Source organism: Zonotrichia albicollis, chromosome 7 (genome assembly GCF_047830755.1).
Source record: "Zonotrichia albicollis isolate bZonAlb1 chromosome 7, bZonAlb1.hap1, whole genome shotgun sequence".
Taxonomy (NCBI): domain Eukaryota; kingdom Metazoa; phylum Chordata; class Aves; order Passeriformes; family Passerellidae; genus Zonotrichia; species Zonotrichia albicollis.
The window spans coordinates 32,612,549-32,629,848 of record NC_133825.1 but is presented as its reverse complement, the minus strand read 5'-3'; the positions used below and the strand labels follow the sequence as shown (position 1 = coordinate 32,629,848).

Here is a 17,300-nt window from a genome sequence, read left to right as displayed (position 1 = left end):
TTGATTATGCTCTTTCCTCTTCCTATTGTTACTGGTCACAAATCTGGATCCCAGCAGTGATCCTGCAGAGAAGCAAGAAGGTGACAGATCCAGAGGTCCCTTTCCTGCCAGTGAGCCATGTCACATCCATGCCTTAAGAACAGCCCAATTAGCACTGATGAGGTAAATAAGAGAACAATAATTAAACCTGTGGAGACTGGAATTTTAACTTTTTTTTTTTTGCAGTCCAGGGCTAAAGTTAGGGCATATTTTGAGTACCTCTCCTCTCAGTTCCTCACAGCTCTTGACGTACTGCTCATCTAACAAATCCCCTGTTCTCCTGGCATGATTCAGTCACACTTGCCTGATGTGCTTACCTGAGCTAGGCATCTAGCAAGAAGTACAAGGAAATACAACTATGCATCAAGGAGGAATTTGCTGACTGCAGAGATGAACAGAATCTGGAAGAATGGAATACAATCGGGACTGAACTAGCCTGATGCATGGAAATGGTCTTCCCTTGGCATTCCAGGCCACCCCAGCTTTCTTTCTTCACACTTCTCTGTATAGTAGCTGCAAAACTCTAATGTGACAAATACCTAAAAATGAGCAGAAATAGGGAAGCTCACTGCCTAGATTGTTCTGGAATGATGAGAAGGCAGCTCGGGGTGTAGAGTTTGGTGTCTAGTTTGAGCTTTTAGAAACTGGGCCCTTATGGAGTGAATTTCATTGTGAATTAGACACCTTCAAGTTTATGGGGTGCTCATGACTTTGTTATTGTACCATCCTGATACCTTCAGGGAGCAGCTCTCCGGTTCTTACTATTTTAAGGCTGTGTGGTCTTCAAACTTTCTTCCATCATCAGAAATCCCCAGTACATGCAATGTAAGCTGACAGCTTTTGATGAACCATCATTATATCTTGGCTGGATACCCAGCCTAGTGAATCATGAAACTGCCAAATCTTTTTATTATGAACAATCTCTCAAACTTCTGTGGGAATAATGAAGAAGACAGAGCTAAAATCCCTGACTGGAAATTAACAAATACCTCAAGCTCCACATTTGCTTTCAACAAGTCTTGTGACATACAGGAACCATTGGGAAGTGGAACCTAAAAGAAAAGCTTTCAAGTTTGTTCTTATTTTCTCTGAGAATAGGGAAGTTGAAGTGGCCTCTCCCCTGATGCATGGTAGCTGCCACACAGACATGCAGACCTCCCTCTCCAAAGCAGATGAACATTACATCATGTCTCTAAGACCACCACAAGGATACAATTTCCAGTCTTTACCTGATGTCAGGTACAAAATGCCTGGGATTGAGCATCATATTTGGTTTGATGAGAAAATAACTGAGATTTGAACAAGTCCCAGCAGATGCACATACTCTCACCCCACTGGCTCTCAAATGGCAGCCCAGCACCAAAATTCCCTATGGTTTTTGGGATTTCCACACTGAACCCCTAATTCTACTTCCACTCTCTTCCATGGCCAGAAATGTGGTAGGTAGGAAAGGAATGGGCTATCCCACACAGCTGGAAAGCCTGGTTAATACTCCCTTGTTGGGATGTGTGATGCAACAGTCTCTGCACAGTTCCACATGAAGCCTCCTTGGATTCAGCTGGAGGTTTTGAATCTGACAGAACATGAACAACAGGGCTACTGAGGTCTCTGTTCCATCTCTTCCAGCGCTCAACCACAAGAAATGCAGTGCAGGCACTGGGAGAACTCTTCATACTTCAAACTGAACAATGAGCAACAGTAATAACGTGCTGCATCCATTGGAAAGGATGAACTACATTTATTTTCTACAATCCTGGTGGTTCAAACAGACTGGGTCTAGGAATTTGGCCTCATGATGCATAAAATGTCAATATTCCTTTCCAGTTGGGTTGGTCCCAAAGACAGAATGAATGCCTCTGTCTGGCACTGTGTCTGATCTAATGAATCCTGTTGGATGGTACTGGGCTGTACAAGTCACTCATAAATCAGACAATCCACCTGTGCATAAAGAGGAGATGACTACAGCTCCACAGTCTACTGGCTTTCAAAGACTTTATTTTTGTGTGAAGGGCTGACTCTTCACTGGCTTACAGCTGTTCTATTTACTGAAGCAGTGCATTTATCCACCACTTCAGTCTTTCAAGGCCTAAGACCTAAAAAACAGGGTTTCTGTAGGATAAAGGAAAAAACTGGGTTTCTATAGAAAAAAAGGGAGCTTATTTTAATTTTTCATCCAGGACTGAGGAATATCAAACTGTGAATGTTATGAATACATAATTTCAACTGCTTATACAGCTGCACGTGCCATACACTGTATGGATACATTTCAGTTCAGAGCTCACAGTATCTCATATCCAGGCCTGAATTGTGCTGGTGGTCACCTCAGGACTTGGTTTGGTTTTGCACCGGCTGCTCTAGCACTGTTCACTGTCCAGCAATTGACATAATGCTCTGAAACATCACAAGAAGTTTGAATTTTACAGGGACATCCAAAAAGAACAGAAAGCAAATGTTATTCCATGAGAGGGGGAACAAAGAAGGCAACCATTCATCTGTCACACAGTCTAGGAAAGTTACTTGTCACACAGATGTGTGTGCCTGCTTTGAGCAAAATCCTTGATTCACATAAACAGCAGCCCTGACCACAGTAATCTGTGCTTACACATTTGTTCTGACATAGATCTGTGCATTGGCTCCTTCACCCAGGCATCCATGCAGACAAAACCACCATTCCCTGTATGCAGCCACAGAAAATGGAGAAACAACAGCCAACCAAACAACATGATCCAAACACAAACAGCATGAATGAAACACAAACAGGCTGAACCAAACACAAACACACTGAACCAAAATGTGTAACTTGTGAAAACAGTAATAAATATTTGTCTTCCATCTTCATAGAATTCACATTGATGTCTCTTTTTCAGAAATTCTTTAAAGTTACATTATCTGGTTCAATTTAAAGATATATTAAGATATGCTCCTATTTAAGAGTCCTACTATTGATTTTGGCAGCTTTAAAAAAATGTAATATCTGTTCAAATGTTTCTTTCTGACAGAAAAGCATATACATGTGGTATGTAAGCACATACATAAAGATGGAAACATATATACACACGTCTTCACAGCTGAACATAGAGCCATACATACACCTATTTAAGCCATACATACACCTCATTATTTTTTGTGATTTTTCATGTTCATATTTGTATTTTAGAAGAAATCTTTTTAAACAAAGATCAGTTACTTCCACATGGCTGGTGCTGAAGATTTCTTCAACAGTACTAAGTGGCATTAACTTACATTAATCTTACTTACATTTGTGCCAAACTTACTACTACACATGATGTCAAGTCCAATAAGAGCAAGTGACAGAGCTGAAGGACACTATGCAAGGTGAAATTGTGGGAGGCAACATAAATAAGTTAGTTTTTGCTACAATGAAACCTTTTAATTGAAAGTCATTTTGCAAATTAAAGTCTTACCTAAAACAGTTTGTTTTTCAACAAAATATTTTGCTCTTTGACCTGATGTTTATCAATAGCAATTACCGGTAACGTAAGACTGCTGCAGGAAAATTATATTAACAGAATCACAGCATTACAGACATGGAAATATCCATCTGTAAATACTAGGATTTAGCCAACTAATTTCTTTTGCAAAATCTTTGGTACACTCTCTAATTCTTACCCATAATTTATTTTTGTACTTTCTCATCTGGTCATATTACATTCAGCTAACGGGATCTAAATATTTTGACTTTACATTAGTATTTCTATGGCTACAAAACTATTTTCTCTAGAAAATTAGATCTCTGTAGAGTTCCATAAGGCAGCTTTATTTTGCTTTGAAATACTAGAAAAATATTAAATACAAAAAATAATGGCATTTTCAAATAACAGTTTATGCTTTGATGTAGTTTTATACATTAAAAATCATAAATTTAATCACTCTACCGCCAAAATAAATTCCTCTATTCCTCTCTCTAGTACCAGTTATACTTAATACACGGTAACAAAAGCTGTCAAGTGCTACATTTTTAAAAGCCAAAAATAAGGGAAAACTCCTGAGACGTAATTGATTATTAAATGCTGAATTTCATGCATGACTAAAACTGCTTTTTATTTGAGCGCAACTGTACTAAAAATATAAAACTATTAAAAAATCTGATCTTCAATCAAATTTCTATTGACATTTCTTTGAACTAGTAGCTGTTTGTTCACAGAAGAAAAGTCATTAATATGCTTCAAACATTTTCAGTGGACTGAATTCCTACAAAAACCTTTCAATGTAAAGATTTGCAAATTTAAAGATCAATGTGACATTTTAAAGTGACAGCAATAGCAGCTCCTAACTCAAGTAAGAAATTTCTACTACATGGATATCCATGATATAAGGAATACACACAAACAGAGAATAACAATGTGAGCCATTCCAAACAAAGTTCATCAATTTCATAAAAGCAATTAGACCCTAGGTAAGTACCTAGAACAGCCACGACGCTCTGATCACCTGTCGAAGTTGGAAGGATGAGGAGCGTTGTAACCAATAAAAAGAGCAACTGATGCTCGAGAGCTCTCGGCGAGAGAAGAGAGCCGGGAGGGGAAAAGTGCGACTGCCGGCGGGGCTGCCGAGGGGGACCCGCCTCCCCCTCCGCTCGGCACGGCCCCGGCAGCACCGGTAACCCTGGGTCGGCATGGCCCCGGCAGCCCCGGCGGGCACGGCCCCGGCGGGCATGGCTCCGGCAGCCCCGGTGGGCACAGCCGCTCTGCCCGGGCCCCTCCAGCCGCACCGGAGCGGGCGGCAGCACGGCCAGGGCTGGGCACCAGTCAGCAAAGGCCACCTCCGTGCCCTCACCTGCTTCCCGGCCGCTCCCGGCCCCGGGGCAGCCCAGCCCTCCCCGTCCCCGGACAGGTCCCGGCCGTGCGGGAGCGCGGGGGTGGCCCCGGCCCGGTCCCGGCAGCTCCGCGGCTCCGGGAGCGCAGCCCGGCCGGGCGGGACGGACGGTGCTGCTCCGCTTCGCCGCGCTCTGCAGGGGCAGCGGCCGCGCCGAGCCCCTCGCCCGGCCCCTCTGCCCCGGCCCCGCTCACCTGGGGGTCCCGCTGCAGGAGAAGGGGGATCTGCGGCGCCGGGGGTCCCGCCGCACCCCGTCCCTCTCCCAGGATCCCGCTACGGCCAAGTGCCCGCGGAGCCCTCACCTCAGCTCACCCCACCGCAGGGGCCGCCCGGCCCCCCGAGAGCCGCGCCGCAGCCCCCGCCGCCGCACCGCCCCAGCACGCCGGCACCCTCCTCCCGCCGCGGCTCCCCGCCCAGAGCAGACCCCGGGAAACGCCTACCGCAGCTCCTGCCCCCGACCCCCGCCGCCAGCCAGGCGCCCCCTCCCCCGGGAGCCGCTGCCACCCCGCCCGCGGGGCCCGCAGCCCTGGCCGAGCAGAAGGCATCCTGCGGACAGCAGCGCGTGGGAGCCACGAGGTGGACGGGATTCCCCCTTGTAACGGGACCATGAACCGAGGAGTTTCTTTTAAAGTTGGGGAGGGGAAAACCATACACACGCACGCCGAAATAAACCAAACAAAACCATCTCCAAAGCCGCCTTCCCACTTGTCCTTTAGATCATCTGACAACGCTTTTGAATAGAAGGCTCTTCTAGGAGCTGCAGGTATTGACAAGAGCCGCTTAAAATGAAAACAACTGCTTCGTAGAAAATACTCGCAGGATAAAAATTAGGACTTTGAGGTATGAAACGATTTGTGGCACAGCTGGTATGTAAAATAAAACCATCAAACGTCTTGTCATAATCAAATATACCCTAAATCTGGACTAGCGACATTGCTTTTGAAAGATGTCGTTCCATATAAATGCCTTTAACGCCTGGTAGAAAATTTTTATGAACATGTTGACAAATGAAATAACCCGGGTTTTTTGATTAGTGTCCATGTAATCTGAATATGGACTTGTATCAGGAAAAGAAACGTCAACCCTTTAATGCTTTTGAAAGGATGGATTTTCGCTGCAATTGAAGAGTAATCTTATACCAATAATGAGGGCGAGCCACTCTTGCTGTGTTTTGTGATACGGGGATTATAGAGGATGAACTCAAGAGTTCCTGTTTTCTTTTAAAATTCGGCTCGGGCCGAAGGAACAGGATTGTTGAGGGCAGCGGGGGTTTGGTAGCTGCCCAGCTGCCCTGTAAGCTCTGCATCCTACCACCCGCCCAGGAACCGGTGTGCTGGTGGCATCTCCTAATACTGCTTGGGAAACATCACTTGATTTGGGACGCAGGTGTCAGGAAACTGGGATGGACAATTCCCACTGCACTTCATATCGCAAGAGTTTATAATTTTTGCAGCCTTTACGCAAATAGCGACAGAAGGTGTAAGAAGGGACCATTAGACGTGGTCACCTGCCTTGCCGGAGCTTGAAGCACTGTGAGATGCTGTGCTGAGGTAACCTGTGTCCCAAAGAGGGTGAGATGTCACCTAAGGGTCAGCTCTCCTGGTGCTTGGTGTGATTTTCCTTCGAGCTAGGCCCGATCAAATGGCTCCGAGTGCCCAGGTGACGGGCCCGGCCTGCCCTGCCTGACCCTACACAAACCTCACTTGGGCTTGGGGCCGGACAGGCCTGCCCGGGGTGTGACAGCCACAGGAGGGGCTCAGGCCGATCGGAAAACCTGTTTTGTTTGAAACAGAAGGCTCTGGCTGTGCAGAGGCGGCCTGAAAGCTCCCGCCGTGCCCGGCCTTCCTCACAGGGGATGGAGGAGCACGGAAGGGGCGTTGGCAAAGACGCAGGCCCACATTCCCCACGGTGTTTCTGTCCAGCACCGACCGAGGCAGAACTCAGCCATGTCCTTGCTTTTGCATACGCCCACCTAGCATCTAAGCGTGCCCCCTCGCCGGGCCCTTTGGAGGAGGCAGATGAGCAGGTCATCTCTCTGTGCAGAATCGCAGGATATATCAGAGCCTAGAAAAGGGCAGTGCACATTATCGAAAAATAGTGATTTTTTTTTTTCTCGGCAGTGCCTTACTTTGCTTTGGAGACCACCTTGAAGTCTGCCGGGTAATTTTACAGTACTATCTGATATTCTCGAGGCACCGAGGGACTCTGGCGCTATGAGCATTTTTATTTCGTTTTGAAAGGCTGCGGTGTGTGCGGGGAAGGACAGCTGTCGAGGGCAGGGGGTGCCGAGGGCTCCCGGGACCACGCGGGCTGCGGACACTAGTGGGCACCGGCGAGGCCGAAGCCCGGCGGCGTGAGGGGAGGCGGGGGATTCCTGCTGCTCAGCAGCCGTTTGCTCATTTTTTGTGAATGTCGCCAGGGAGGATGTGGGTTTTTTTCTATTTCTCCATGATCTAAGTAATCGCTGGGTCTCAACTGGCCAGTGCTCAAAAAACCTTTCAAGTGGTGAGCTCAAGCAGTGCATTCAGCTTTTAGCTGTGCATAGTTAAACCAGGCAAAGCGGCTGAAAGCCGGTGGACCCTCTAATCTTTCCTTGATAAGTCCCCGACCGCCGCCGCGGTTGGCTGTGTCTGAATTCGGTCCAGCACAGAAACACGCAACTGAAATCGAGATGCCTTTCCCGAAGGGATTTCAGACTGGCGGGCGGCAGCCCACACCGCACAAAGCACGCCGAGGCTGCTTTGCTGGAGGGGCGCGGGCTCCCACGGGCTCCCAGGCGCGCCGCTCTCACGCGTGTCCCCGTCGGGCGCTGAGGGAAAGGGCCCGCCGGCATCGCACTGCTCCCCGAAGAGCCGCACACTCGGCGCGGAGCGGGCAGGGCTGCTGTGTGCGTGGGGAAACAACGCACACGTCCCACGCCCGCAGCACCGCCCGGGTGGGCCGTGCCCCCCGCGGGTATCACCTTTGTCGGGGACAGGAGGTGTCAGTTTTTGCTGCTGGAGCGTAGAAGCGACTCCTGGCTGGAGCGTGGTGGCGCGGCCCCGGCGAAGCGCTGGGTGTTCGGGGGGTTGCGCTCGGTGGGACAGCGCGCCAGACCCCACAGGGGATGGGTTCCCTCCTCCTTGGCTCGCGATGGGAGCCTCGCCCCGAGAGAGAAATGTCTAGCCCCCACTCTGTCATGCAAAGTGACTCCGCTCGCATCCCTCCCCGTGGCTCTTTTCATTAATTAGGGGCTGCAAAGAGTGTGGGGGAGGGGGAAGCGGCTGGGAGCCACTAATTATTCAAACTTTGGAGACACCATCCAGATGAGCTGGGCAATCTCTTTAGGGCACCGCTTTGTAACCTGTGTGTATCAGGCGGGGAGTGATTATGCTACTGTGCAAAGCCTCCATTAAGAGATTTCATTTCATCATTACTCATCGCCTGCAGGATGTGTTCAGACTCCAGTGTGAGTAAACCAAGATTTCCACGAAGAGAAACAATTTGCTGTGGCACGAGAGGGCCGTGAAAACATGCCCCTACCCCCGCCTCCAGCAATAATCTTTTTAATTGCACTCAGCTACAAACAGATTTTTCTTAAGTGCCCTCTCGCGTTGTGCCCCCCACCTCCGCTTTGTCACAGGTTTTTGCCACGACGCCCATCTCCTACAGCAACTTCTCTCTGCCTTGTGCTCTGACCTCCTCTGGGCTCCAGCCGCTCCCGAGCCTGCTGGAGAGAGGCTTAGCAGGACGCGCAGCGATGCTCCGGAATGCAGCTGGGCTGCCGCGGCCCCTGGCCGGCTTCCGTGCCCGCCGGCGGCGGAGTGCCCGGCCCGCTCCCCGCTGTCCTGCCCCGAGGGCAGTCCGAGAGGGAAGGAGGCAGGAACGCCCGCCCTGTGCCCCGCCGGCGGCGGGCAGTGGTCCCTAAGCTCGGTCCCTCGCTAGCTGCAGCCTTTGCCATATCGGTATCCCGGAACAGGAAAGTCCCGGTTCATCTTGCCCCCCTAAGATCCTGTCTCCCTCCTCCCGCTCCCCTCCCTCTGCCCCTTCCTGCCTTTGGCCCGTGCGAGAGGAGCCTGTTCTCTCCTCGCGGGACGGGGCTGGGGCGCTGGGGGCAGCGGGCAGGGAAGGGGGACTGGGCTCTGGGGACCATCCGCCTGGGCTCAGCCCCCTGCCCGGAGCCAGCGGTCCGGCGCCCGCGGGCAGGGCTGCCTGGAGCCCTCAGGGTTGAGCTGAGATCCTGAAAATAGTAATTTCTTTTTTTTTTTTTTTTTTTAATTTCTTTTGTTGTTGTTTTATTTTGATTTTTTTCTCTGCTCTCGGTGCTTCCGAAGCGCCTGTAAGATTTGCAGAGTGGGAGAGAGAGAGAGACTGGGGGAGGAGGAATTAAGGAAAGGGAAAAGATGGCGAGTTGCTGGAGCAGTGTGGAGAAAGCGGCATTTTTGTGCTGCCTTTTGCTGGCAATGGGGAGTCTCATCTGCTGCGCCCGGCCGGCAGAGGAGGAAGAGCAAGAAGAGCAGCGCTCCTGTCACGGTGCCTTTGATCTCTACTTCGTCCTGGATAAGTAAGTGACAGTCGCATTTAAAAACGTTTATTCACCCTTCAGTGACTCCTTGCAGCAGCAGGGATGTTGTTTCTTTCCCCCGTCTTCCCGGACGACTTCTCCTGACGCCACATATAACGTGTGGGTCTCGTTCCTTATTTTTTCTTCCCAAAACTTGCGCATTTTCCAAGTGGAGCATTTAGGGGAGCAGTGTCCTTTATGCTGGGTTAGTTGTGCATGCAAACCTGGGAAATTGGGCTGCTTTCACGTTGTAGCGTGTGGGGTGTGGGCTGTGAGTGTTGGATTTGAGGGGGTGTTGGTCAGTGCCCACATCGTTCTGGAGTTTTGTGTCATGGGCTGTGTGCAGAGATGTCACTTGTGGGACTTACCAGTGCTAGGACCGTGCAGACCTACCTGAAGTTAAGACCAGGCTGCTTGTCTGTGTTTTCACAAGTTCATGTATAAGAATGTTTTATAAAACTTATTTTTGCTCAGCTTCTTCAGAGTTGTCTAAACTTGTGTTTGAGTTACATCTATTAAAATAGGACTTCTCTTTGATACTTTGTCAGCTGAATTCAGGTATGGGGGTATGATTAAGCTCATGTGTGTAGGCATGTTTCAGCAAGCACTAACAGAGCAAGTGGTAAACTGGTGCACCCACAGGTGTTTTTCAGAAGGTACAAATTTCTCTTTCTTCTTGTGTACTGCTCTGGCTTGACAGAGGATTAAAGCCAAGGGATTAACTCAAGGAGTAAATTGTTAGTGTCCCACAGTGTGATGACTGTGTTATCTAATACATTCTGGGTTACCTGTGTGACAGAGTATTATGAAAGATGGAAGACCTTGTGATTCTTGCCCTCAAGCCAGGTATAAAGTCTGCATTGTTCTATTTCCCATTCAGGAGAATGGATCAATCCATAAGGCCGGCCCTTGGTACAGCCTGCAAGAGGCAAAAAGTCACTGTCACTCAAGATGTATATTTCTGTATCCAAGAAGGGAAAAAGTATCATTAAACAGTGATTCTGTTTTTAGAGCAAAAGAAGCTGAAGATCAAAGGCATTCTGCTGTTCTAAAAGATACACGAATGCACCATGTGGTCATTGTTTTGTTTTTCTTTTGCTTAGAATTTGTTTCTGAAGTAACCTCTGTGTCTAGAATGGGCTCTGTGGGGGGCTAGTGTTAGTTCTCGAATTCATTCCTGCCAGGCTTCCTAGAAGTGACTGACACTGTTGTTATGCCCAGTTCCCACACTGAATTCCCTGTAAAAATGAATGTTGTGATAGCAGTATGGCTCCTCTGTCTTCTGTAGTACAATTCCTTTGTTACAATGACATTGAGTACCCCAGCAATCTCCACTTTCATCTATATTTCAGAATATATATATGTATATATTTATATTCATCAGTATTTCAGAAAGCCCTTTTTTGCCTGTGCTGTTACCATTTATATTGTATTCAAGGAGATAAAAGCAGAGAAGAGGGCAATTTGCTCAGAGATACTGATCTTCAAACAGTAGGAAGTTGATCATCTAAGCAAGTTCCTCTCTGATACTCTGGACCTGAAATAATGTTTTTTTTTTTTGCAAGCCACAGGTCTTTCATTTTGTTTCAGGTGCTGTCCATTCACTACAGTCATCCACTGGAAACTGGACCTGATCACAGTAAAATGTCATTTGGGATCCAGTGGGAAAATTCTCTTTAGTTTCAATTGCAAACTGAGTCTTTTTGAGCTTTGAGAGTTACACCAAATAGTTCTCCTTTGGTAAAAGCTGTTACATGGGGCCCCTGAGTGGTTTTAGAATCTATCCCTGCTCCCACCAAATATGTAACAGTGGGGTGGCAAAGCTGCTGTTGGTCTCAATGAGATGGCATTACAATCCATATGGGTAATATTAGAATGCCAGATCTTGGGAGCCATAGGTCCTGTGCTGGCTGAGGGTAGGTGTACCAGCTGTATTCTGTGACATCTGGTACAACACAAGGAGCTTTATGGAGGCAGGGAGGACTGATTTAGTGGATACGCCCTGGGTCTTGGGACAGCTCGTCAGGAAGGAACTCCAGGTAGTGTTGAGGATTCATTGTTGTTGAAGACAGTCAGGATATTTCAGGTAGGGAGAAGGCAGGAAGCCCGTCAGAAGCATCTGGTAAATCTGTCAATACAGTGAACAATTATTTTTTTTTTAGGGTTGGATACTGACATACATCTGTGAAGAATTCTGTCTGTAATTTCAAGTGGGAGAAACCCCAGAAAAACCCAGCCATATGCACGAAGTCCACCCCTATAGCTTGGGGATTGCCTCTCTTTATTGGTGCCCTGCCAGTCTGGAGTTGGATGCATTCAATCTTAGTTAGCTGTCTAATGGTGGGATTGAAGTATTGGTTGTGTGAAAATAGCAGGCTTTCATCCTGTGACCGTGTAGTGAGCTGAATGGCAGCTCCTGTCTCTAAAATCAGCCTGGCTGAACCAAAATGACTTTAAGTCTGGTTTGCTTTGCTTCCCAATAGAAAGATCTGTAGGAGAAAATCTGGAAAAAGACAACAAACCTTTCTCCTTATGCAGTGTGTGTTACTGCAATGACTTTATTGGGGCATGATTTTTCCTTTCCATTCTGCCAGGCAAAGTCTGTGAGGATTTAATCCTGCAGGCAGCAACCATCAGATGGAAAAGATCATCTTCTGGTGAAGTTATTGGTATAATATATGTGCTGCCAATTAGAAAAAAGAAACTTGCTGTTTTCTTGCAGTTTTTCTCTGCCTGAATTTGACTGCAGTCCTTCATGTTAACTCCACAGGATAAGCAAGATCAGGAGAGTGCCACTAAACCTTAGATGCCCCAAAAAGCTGGCATAATGAAAGGGAAAAGCAGCATGTGTGGAAGGGAGACCAGCCATCATCCTCCTTAGGATTGGCTGACTGTGCCAGAGCTACATTAGGACTTCCTTGTCTCTGGGGATGCTTAAATGAGGAAATCTCTTGAAGCTGGGAGAGCAGGACATTTGCTGGCTGCAGAGGCGGCTGCCTAAAGTCTGCAGTCTTGCTCTGTCTGAATCTTGTGCTTTATGAGTTGTGCAGGCCTGAGCTTGTTTGGAGGCATAGTGGAAGACTTTAAAATATCATAATGAAGCAGCAAAAGTTCTTTTGTAAGCAGCTAAGTCACTCTGTGCATGAGGTAAGGCAGCGTACATTGCCGTTGGCACACCCACCTCTCCCATGGCATGCAGTAGGATCAAGTCACTTGTGATAGCAAAGCTCTCAGTTTTACCTTTAAACAAAGTAAAAAGCTTTTAAGCCAGACATAATGGATTTTTGAGCAGTTCTCACTTGCTTTGGTTGCTTCATTTGCTTAGGTTGTCCCAGTGCACAGAGAACTTATTTCTGTCACATCTCAAGCTGTGGAGGACAGGCCCTGTTACGGATTTTGGTTGCTTGACCATCAGGTCTTGTAGTGACATACTTGTGCTTGAGAATGTAAATAACTCCCTTTCATCCTGCCTTGCTGTTAACATCCAGCTGTTGTTTGTAATCATACTGAGTTGCACTTGATGAGAAGAAAGGATGACTGACCTCTAGTGTTTCCTAATTATAACAATGCCTGGTAGCATCATTATGATTGTTTATTAATGCAACAAATAGAAACCCCTTTAAAGTAAGGAGTTATAATTAGCATAAATATCTGCTGCTGGCAATGCTTGACAAGACAAGTCTGAACTGCTGAGCTATCTGTGTTACAATTTTCCAAATATGAAACAACTTCTTGGTTAGTTTTGACTGTAAAATAGACAGAAGTGTTTTCTTATTTTTCCTATTTGGGAAGTTTGCTAAAAGTTGTTTGGATTTTGAGGAAAAATGAGCTTTACAGACTTGGGAAAATGCTTCCTTTTTCTAAAGCACAGATCATGCCAGCAGTAATGTATTGGTAAAGTCTTGGCTGGTTTTCTTGGATTGTAACTGTTATGTTGGGAAGTTTGGCTTAACTACATTTTCTTCTATCCTCATCTTCCCCCTGAACTTCTGTGTAGTCCCTCTTTCTCTCCTTGGACCCACAACAATAGTGCCTTTCACATCAATTTTACTTTGTCTCCTGTTTTCCCAAGAGCATCCATGTCACCAGCAACTTTGGTAGAGACATCAGTAAAATGTGCCCAGTCTCTCACTTGTAATCCATTTTTCAGCTGCCTCTCTTTCAACGTGGTAAGCCTTGCTCCAGAGGTGAATGTCACTGTTATGGAAGAGCACAACCTCTGATTAGGTGGGAATTTGCTACCCTGTCCAATATCCTTCCTGATTTTGTTTTTTAGGTCTGTATACCCTTTCTCAGCTTGCCATTGAAAAGGCAGTGGGTGTGGGAAATGTCAGGAGGGAAACAGGTTGATCCTTCCTGATTTGCCAAAAGCTTTCAGAACAAAAGCATTTCAGGAGCTGCTATTTAAGGTCACCTTCTATAATTTTAAGATAATTAGAGGGAGTTGCTGATCTCCATGTATGTTGGTTTTGGTTTTTTTTTCACAATATGCTGCATTTAATGCAAACAAATAGCATTTGATAAACACATTATTTGCCCTCTGTCCCAGTCGTTTCCTTGCCAATGATTTGAATGAATTTAGTACTCAGGAATTACAAGTACTAGTGAGAACAAATATTTTTTGCCTTAGGGTCTCACTGCAGCCCTGTGCTTCTTTTCCTGCCTCGTGCAGTCCCAGCCTAAGATCATTGGGATGGAGCCGGCCCTGTGGGACCTCCTGCAGCCTCTTTCTCCATGCTCTCTGTGGCCACTGCCATTCTGGGTGCTGGTTTTGCACAGTGTGTGGGGAGGGGATGAGTGGCTAAACAACTTTGTTGTGGTTGGAAAATCAGACTGCTGGCAAAAAATGAACACATGTTCTATTACCTACCTTAAATATATCAGAAAAGTTGGTATTGAGTGACTTTTAAAACACTGCTGAACTCTTTTGTCTAGGTAGGAGTATCTACCTACTGCGGTCAGACTTCAGTTCATTGTAAGATGTAGAACCTGGTGCAGGTCAGCTGAGAGGAGTTGCTGTCTGAACAAAAGTATCAGCTTCGTTCCTTTGATAGCATTGATTTCTGTGTGTGTATTTAAAAGTGATTATCTGTCTTCCTCCTTTTCTGACTTCCCTTGCTTATAACTTGACCACATGAACTACATGACACCTCTCATAACCTCCAGCTGCCTGTAAGCAATATTTTTTTATTGCTTTCAAAATGTAATCTGCCGGTATTTTGCCTTGCATCTTTCTTTGTTGTGGTTTTATTGCAGCCGTGCTATGATTTGCTTACAACCAGGTATAATTGCTTGGAATGTTCCAAGGCAAATTTTATTCTATTTCAGACATACCTATGTTATTTGAACCAGGTTTTATTTGTTTGTACTTTGTCTGATATTTTTCTGCTAGCTCTGACTTCTGTCAGGAAAACCTTTAGTCCAAGAAAAAAATTCTTTATGAAACACAAGGCAAAGCTAACGGTAATGATTATTTGACATAAAACATGTACAGTTAATGGGAAGAAAAAGCCATGGCAGCTTGTCATTTGCAGTCTATTTATGCATGTAACTAAATCTGATTTATTTGGGGCTTGAGCCAAGGAAGTAAACCGTGAGATTCCCACTGACCTAGGATTTTTATTTGTGTGTTCAGTGATTGAGAACTTCTTTACTTTTGTCTGGGCTTGCAGGCCAAATGCAATGTAAACTATGAATTTGTATGAGGTGTAGTAGAACTGAATCTTCTAATCTCAAATATAGAAATGAATTGACTCCTGTGAGCTATTAACAGCTCGAGAGTTGTATATCCCTGGTCCTATCTATCATTTGCACCTTTTTAAGTGTTGCATCATGGCTGGGACGGTGTGCCCTGCTTTGTCCCCTGTGCTGTGCTGAAGAGTACCAGGATGCTCAGAGAGGGTCTTCTTGTCCTGATGCTGTTCAGAGCATCCCTGGAGCTTTTCAGGGAGATCTGAAGTGGTGGAATGCAGTGTGAGCATGGCTTCTGAATTTCACTTTGTGCCATGTTGTTGGTGAGGGTCTTATCAAGAGCTATAGTATGGCACCAGGTGGATAGGATTTGTGAATGAGATGGATGACTGTAGGATCAAAGGGCACTGTTTTGCTTGAGACATGATTTCATAGAAATCTGTCATATTGCTGCAGACTATCCCTAGGACAAAAACTAGCTATGAAATTCATGGGTTTGGTCATGAACTTTTTGGATTCAAGTAGTTTGGATCCTGTACTTGGATGCTGGCCTAGGATTAAAAGCCATTTTGCAGCCACCTCTCTGCATCTTCCCCTCCCCATTCCAGCCCTTGTCTTGTCCATTAATGTTACAAGTACTCTGAAGCAAGAACTGTCTCAGAATGGCTGTCTCTGCCCGTGTTTCTAATTGCCTCTGGAGCAGATGATGGAAACTCGTCCTTCCTTGCTTGGATGATTCACCCAGTCAAGGTCCCTTCCCTGCATGGAAGATGCATTGTTTGGGAGAGGAGGATTCTTGTCACTTTGAATGCTCTGGTGGCTCAGAAGGGAGCAGAGGGGTGGATGAACACTCGGGCATGCATGTCTGAAACCACAACAAACTCAGTGCCCCAGGGTTTGCTTTTATTGCAGAGCCATTATTAGCCATGTGCAAGAATTCCGTTGTACAATGTGGCTGTGACCACAAAGAGCCCTCCAAATAACAACAGTGTCACATTTGTGAGCAATGGACCATGTACAGGGCCACCACTAGCTCAAGGGGGTAGAGACTTACAGGGGCCTACAAACTTAGGTGGTCTTGTACTCCCCTGACACCATATTCAGACTAAACCCAGCATCAGTAATAATGCTTCTTTTACTTGCTCCAGGTTGTCTGGAATTGCTGCCTTCAGCTAATCTGTAATGGAGGCAAATGGGCATGGTGGGTGTGTGTATGTGGGTCTGTGTGTGAAACAGGACAAGGGGCAGCTCTGTGCTTTCAAGGGGTTTCACTCTGTCACTTTCAGCAGGGATGAAAGGCTCTGGGTCCTGCTGCCTTCTCTGTGTACATATGGTAATAAAAATATTTACCCTTTGGGTAGTGTTGGGGTTTTAACTTTCCCTGCAAAGCCAGGTGACTGCTGTACATTGCGCTGGGTGGATCCATATGGGCTCCTGACAGGGAATTCAGCAGAGGCTGTGGAACCCACATGCTCTAGGACAGACACAACAGACCCTCCTGCTGTTTGCCTGCTGAAGTGGCTGGGCTGAGAGTGGCACCCTTTATGCCAGCCTTGTGCTGCTTCACTTCGCCAGGCTCCAGCTTCCACTGCTGCTGGGAATCTGTCAGGAAAGAAGACAAAGTTTCCAACCTATCTTGGCTCTTTGTGTTCACAAACATCAGTGAAATGCCCAATCAGATTGGGTGGGCACAATTCTAACATGCTCAGGGGTTTTATGCTGACACAGAGCTCTGCTAAACCAGAAGGAATCACTCCAAAGTTGGCAGGAGTGATTCAAGCCCTGGAATCACATCACTTCCTTCCACCCCCAGAAATACTCACTGACCTCCTCTTTTCCCCTCCCATCCAGCAGTAGCAATATAAAACTAAGGAAAACAGCAGCAGCAGCTGCTCCTCTGAGCCCAGTCCTGATGTGGCCCGGAGGACATTTTTTCCTGTGTTGTGGTTTGCTGACTTTTCTCTTTGTCTTGTGTGTAATGGGAACAGAGCTCACGGAGCAGGGAGCATGCTCAAGGCAAATGGCTTCTGTGGGGTTTTTTCTTAACTTCACTTGGGCTGAATTCTGGTCCCAGTTGCATAGGGATAAACCTGGGGAAATTTGGCTGCTTCTCTGGTCCCACTCCAGGTTTACCCCCGTGAAAGCAGCAGCAGAAGCAGGCTCTGAGATGCTTTCTGGAACATTCCAGCTT

The 17,300-nt window shown here is 46.8% G+C and overlaps 2 protein-coding genes across 7 annotated transcripts in view; one reads left to right on the top strand and one right to left on the bottom strand.

Annotated features, from left to right (window-relative positions):
* Nucleotides 1-5,499, bottom strand: part of ZNF488 (zinc finger protein 488) — a 33,292-nt gene extending 27,793 nt beyond the window's left edge. For 3 of the 6 annotated variants that reach the window (XM_074544923.1, XM_074544925.1, XM_074544924.1), the window contains exon 1: nt 5,070-5,227. The gene's annotated coding sequence lies outside the window, so the exon portion shown is untranslated. Of the gene's footprint in view, nt 1-4,464; nt 5,004-5,069; nt 5,276-5,315 lie in introns of those variants that run through there. The other 3 variants (XM_074544927.1, XM_074544926.1, XM_014275638.3) reach the window with 3 other exon arrangements.
* A 2,689-nt stretch (nt 5,500-8,188) lies between these two features.
* Nucleotides 8,189-17,300, top strand: part of ANTXRL (ANTXR like) — a 57,128-nt gene continuing 48,016 nt past the window's right edge. The window contains exon 1 of the mRNA XM_005481263.4: nt 8,189-9,418. Coding sequence (XP_005481320.2) covers nt 9,258-9,418 — 161 coding nt within the window. The 5' untranslated portion in view covers nt 8,189-9,257. The remainder of the gene's footprint in view (nt 9,419-17,300) is intronic.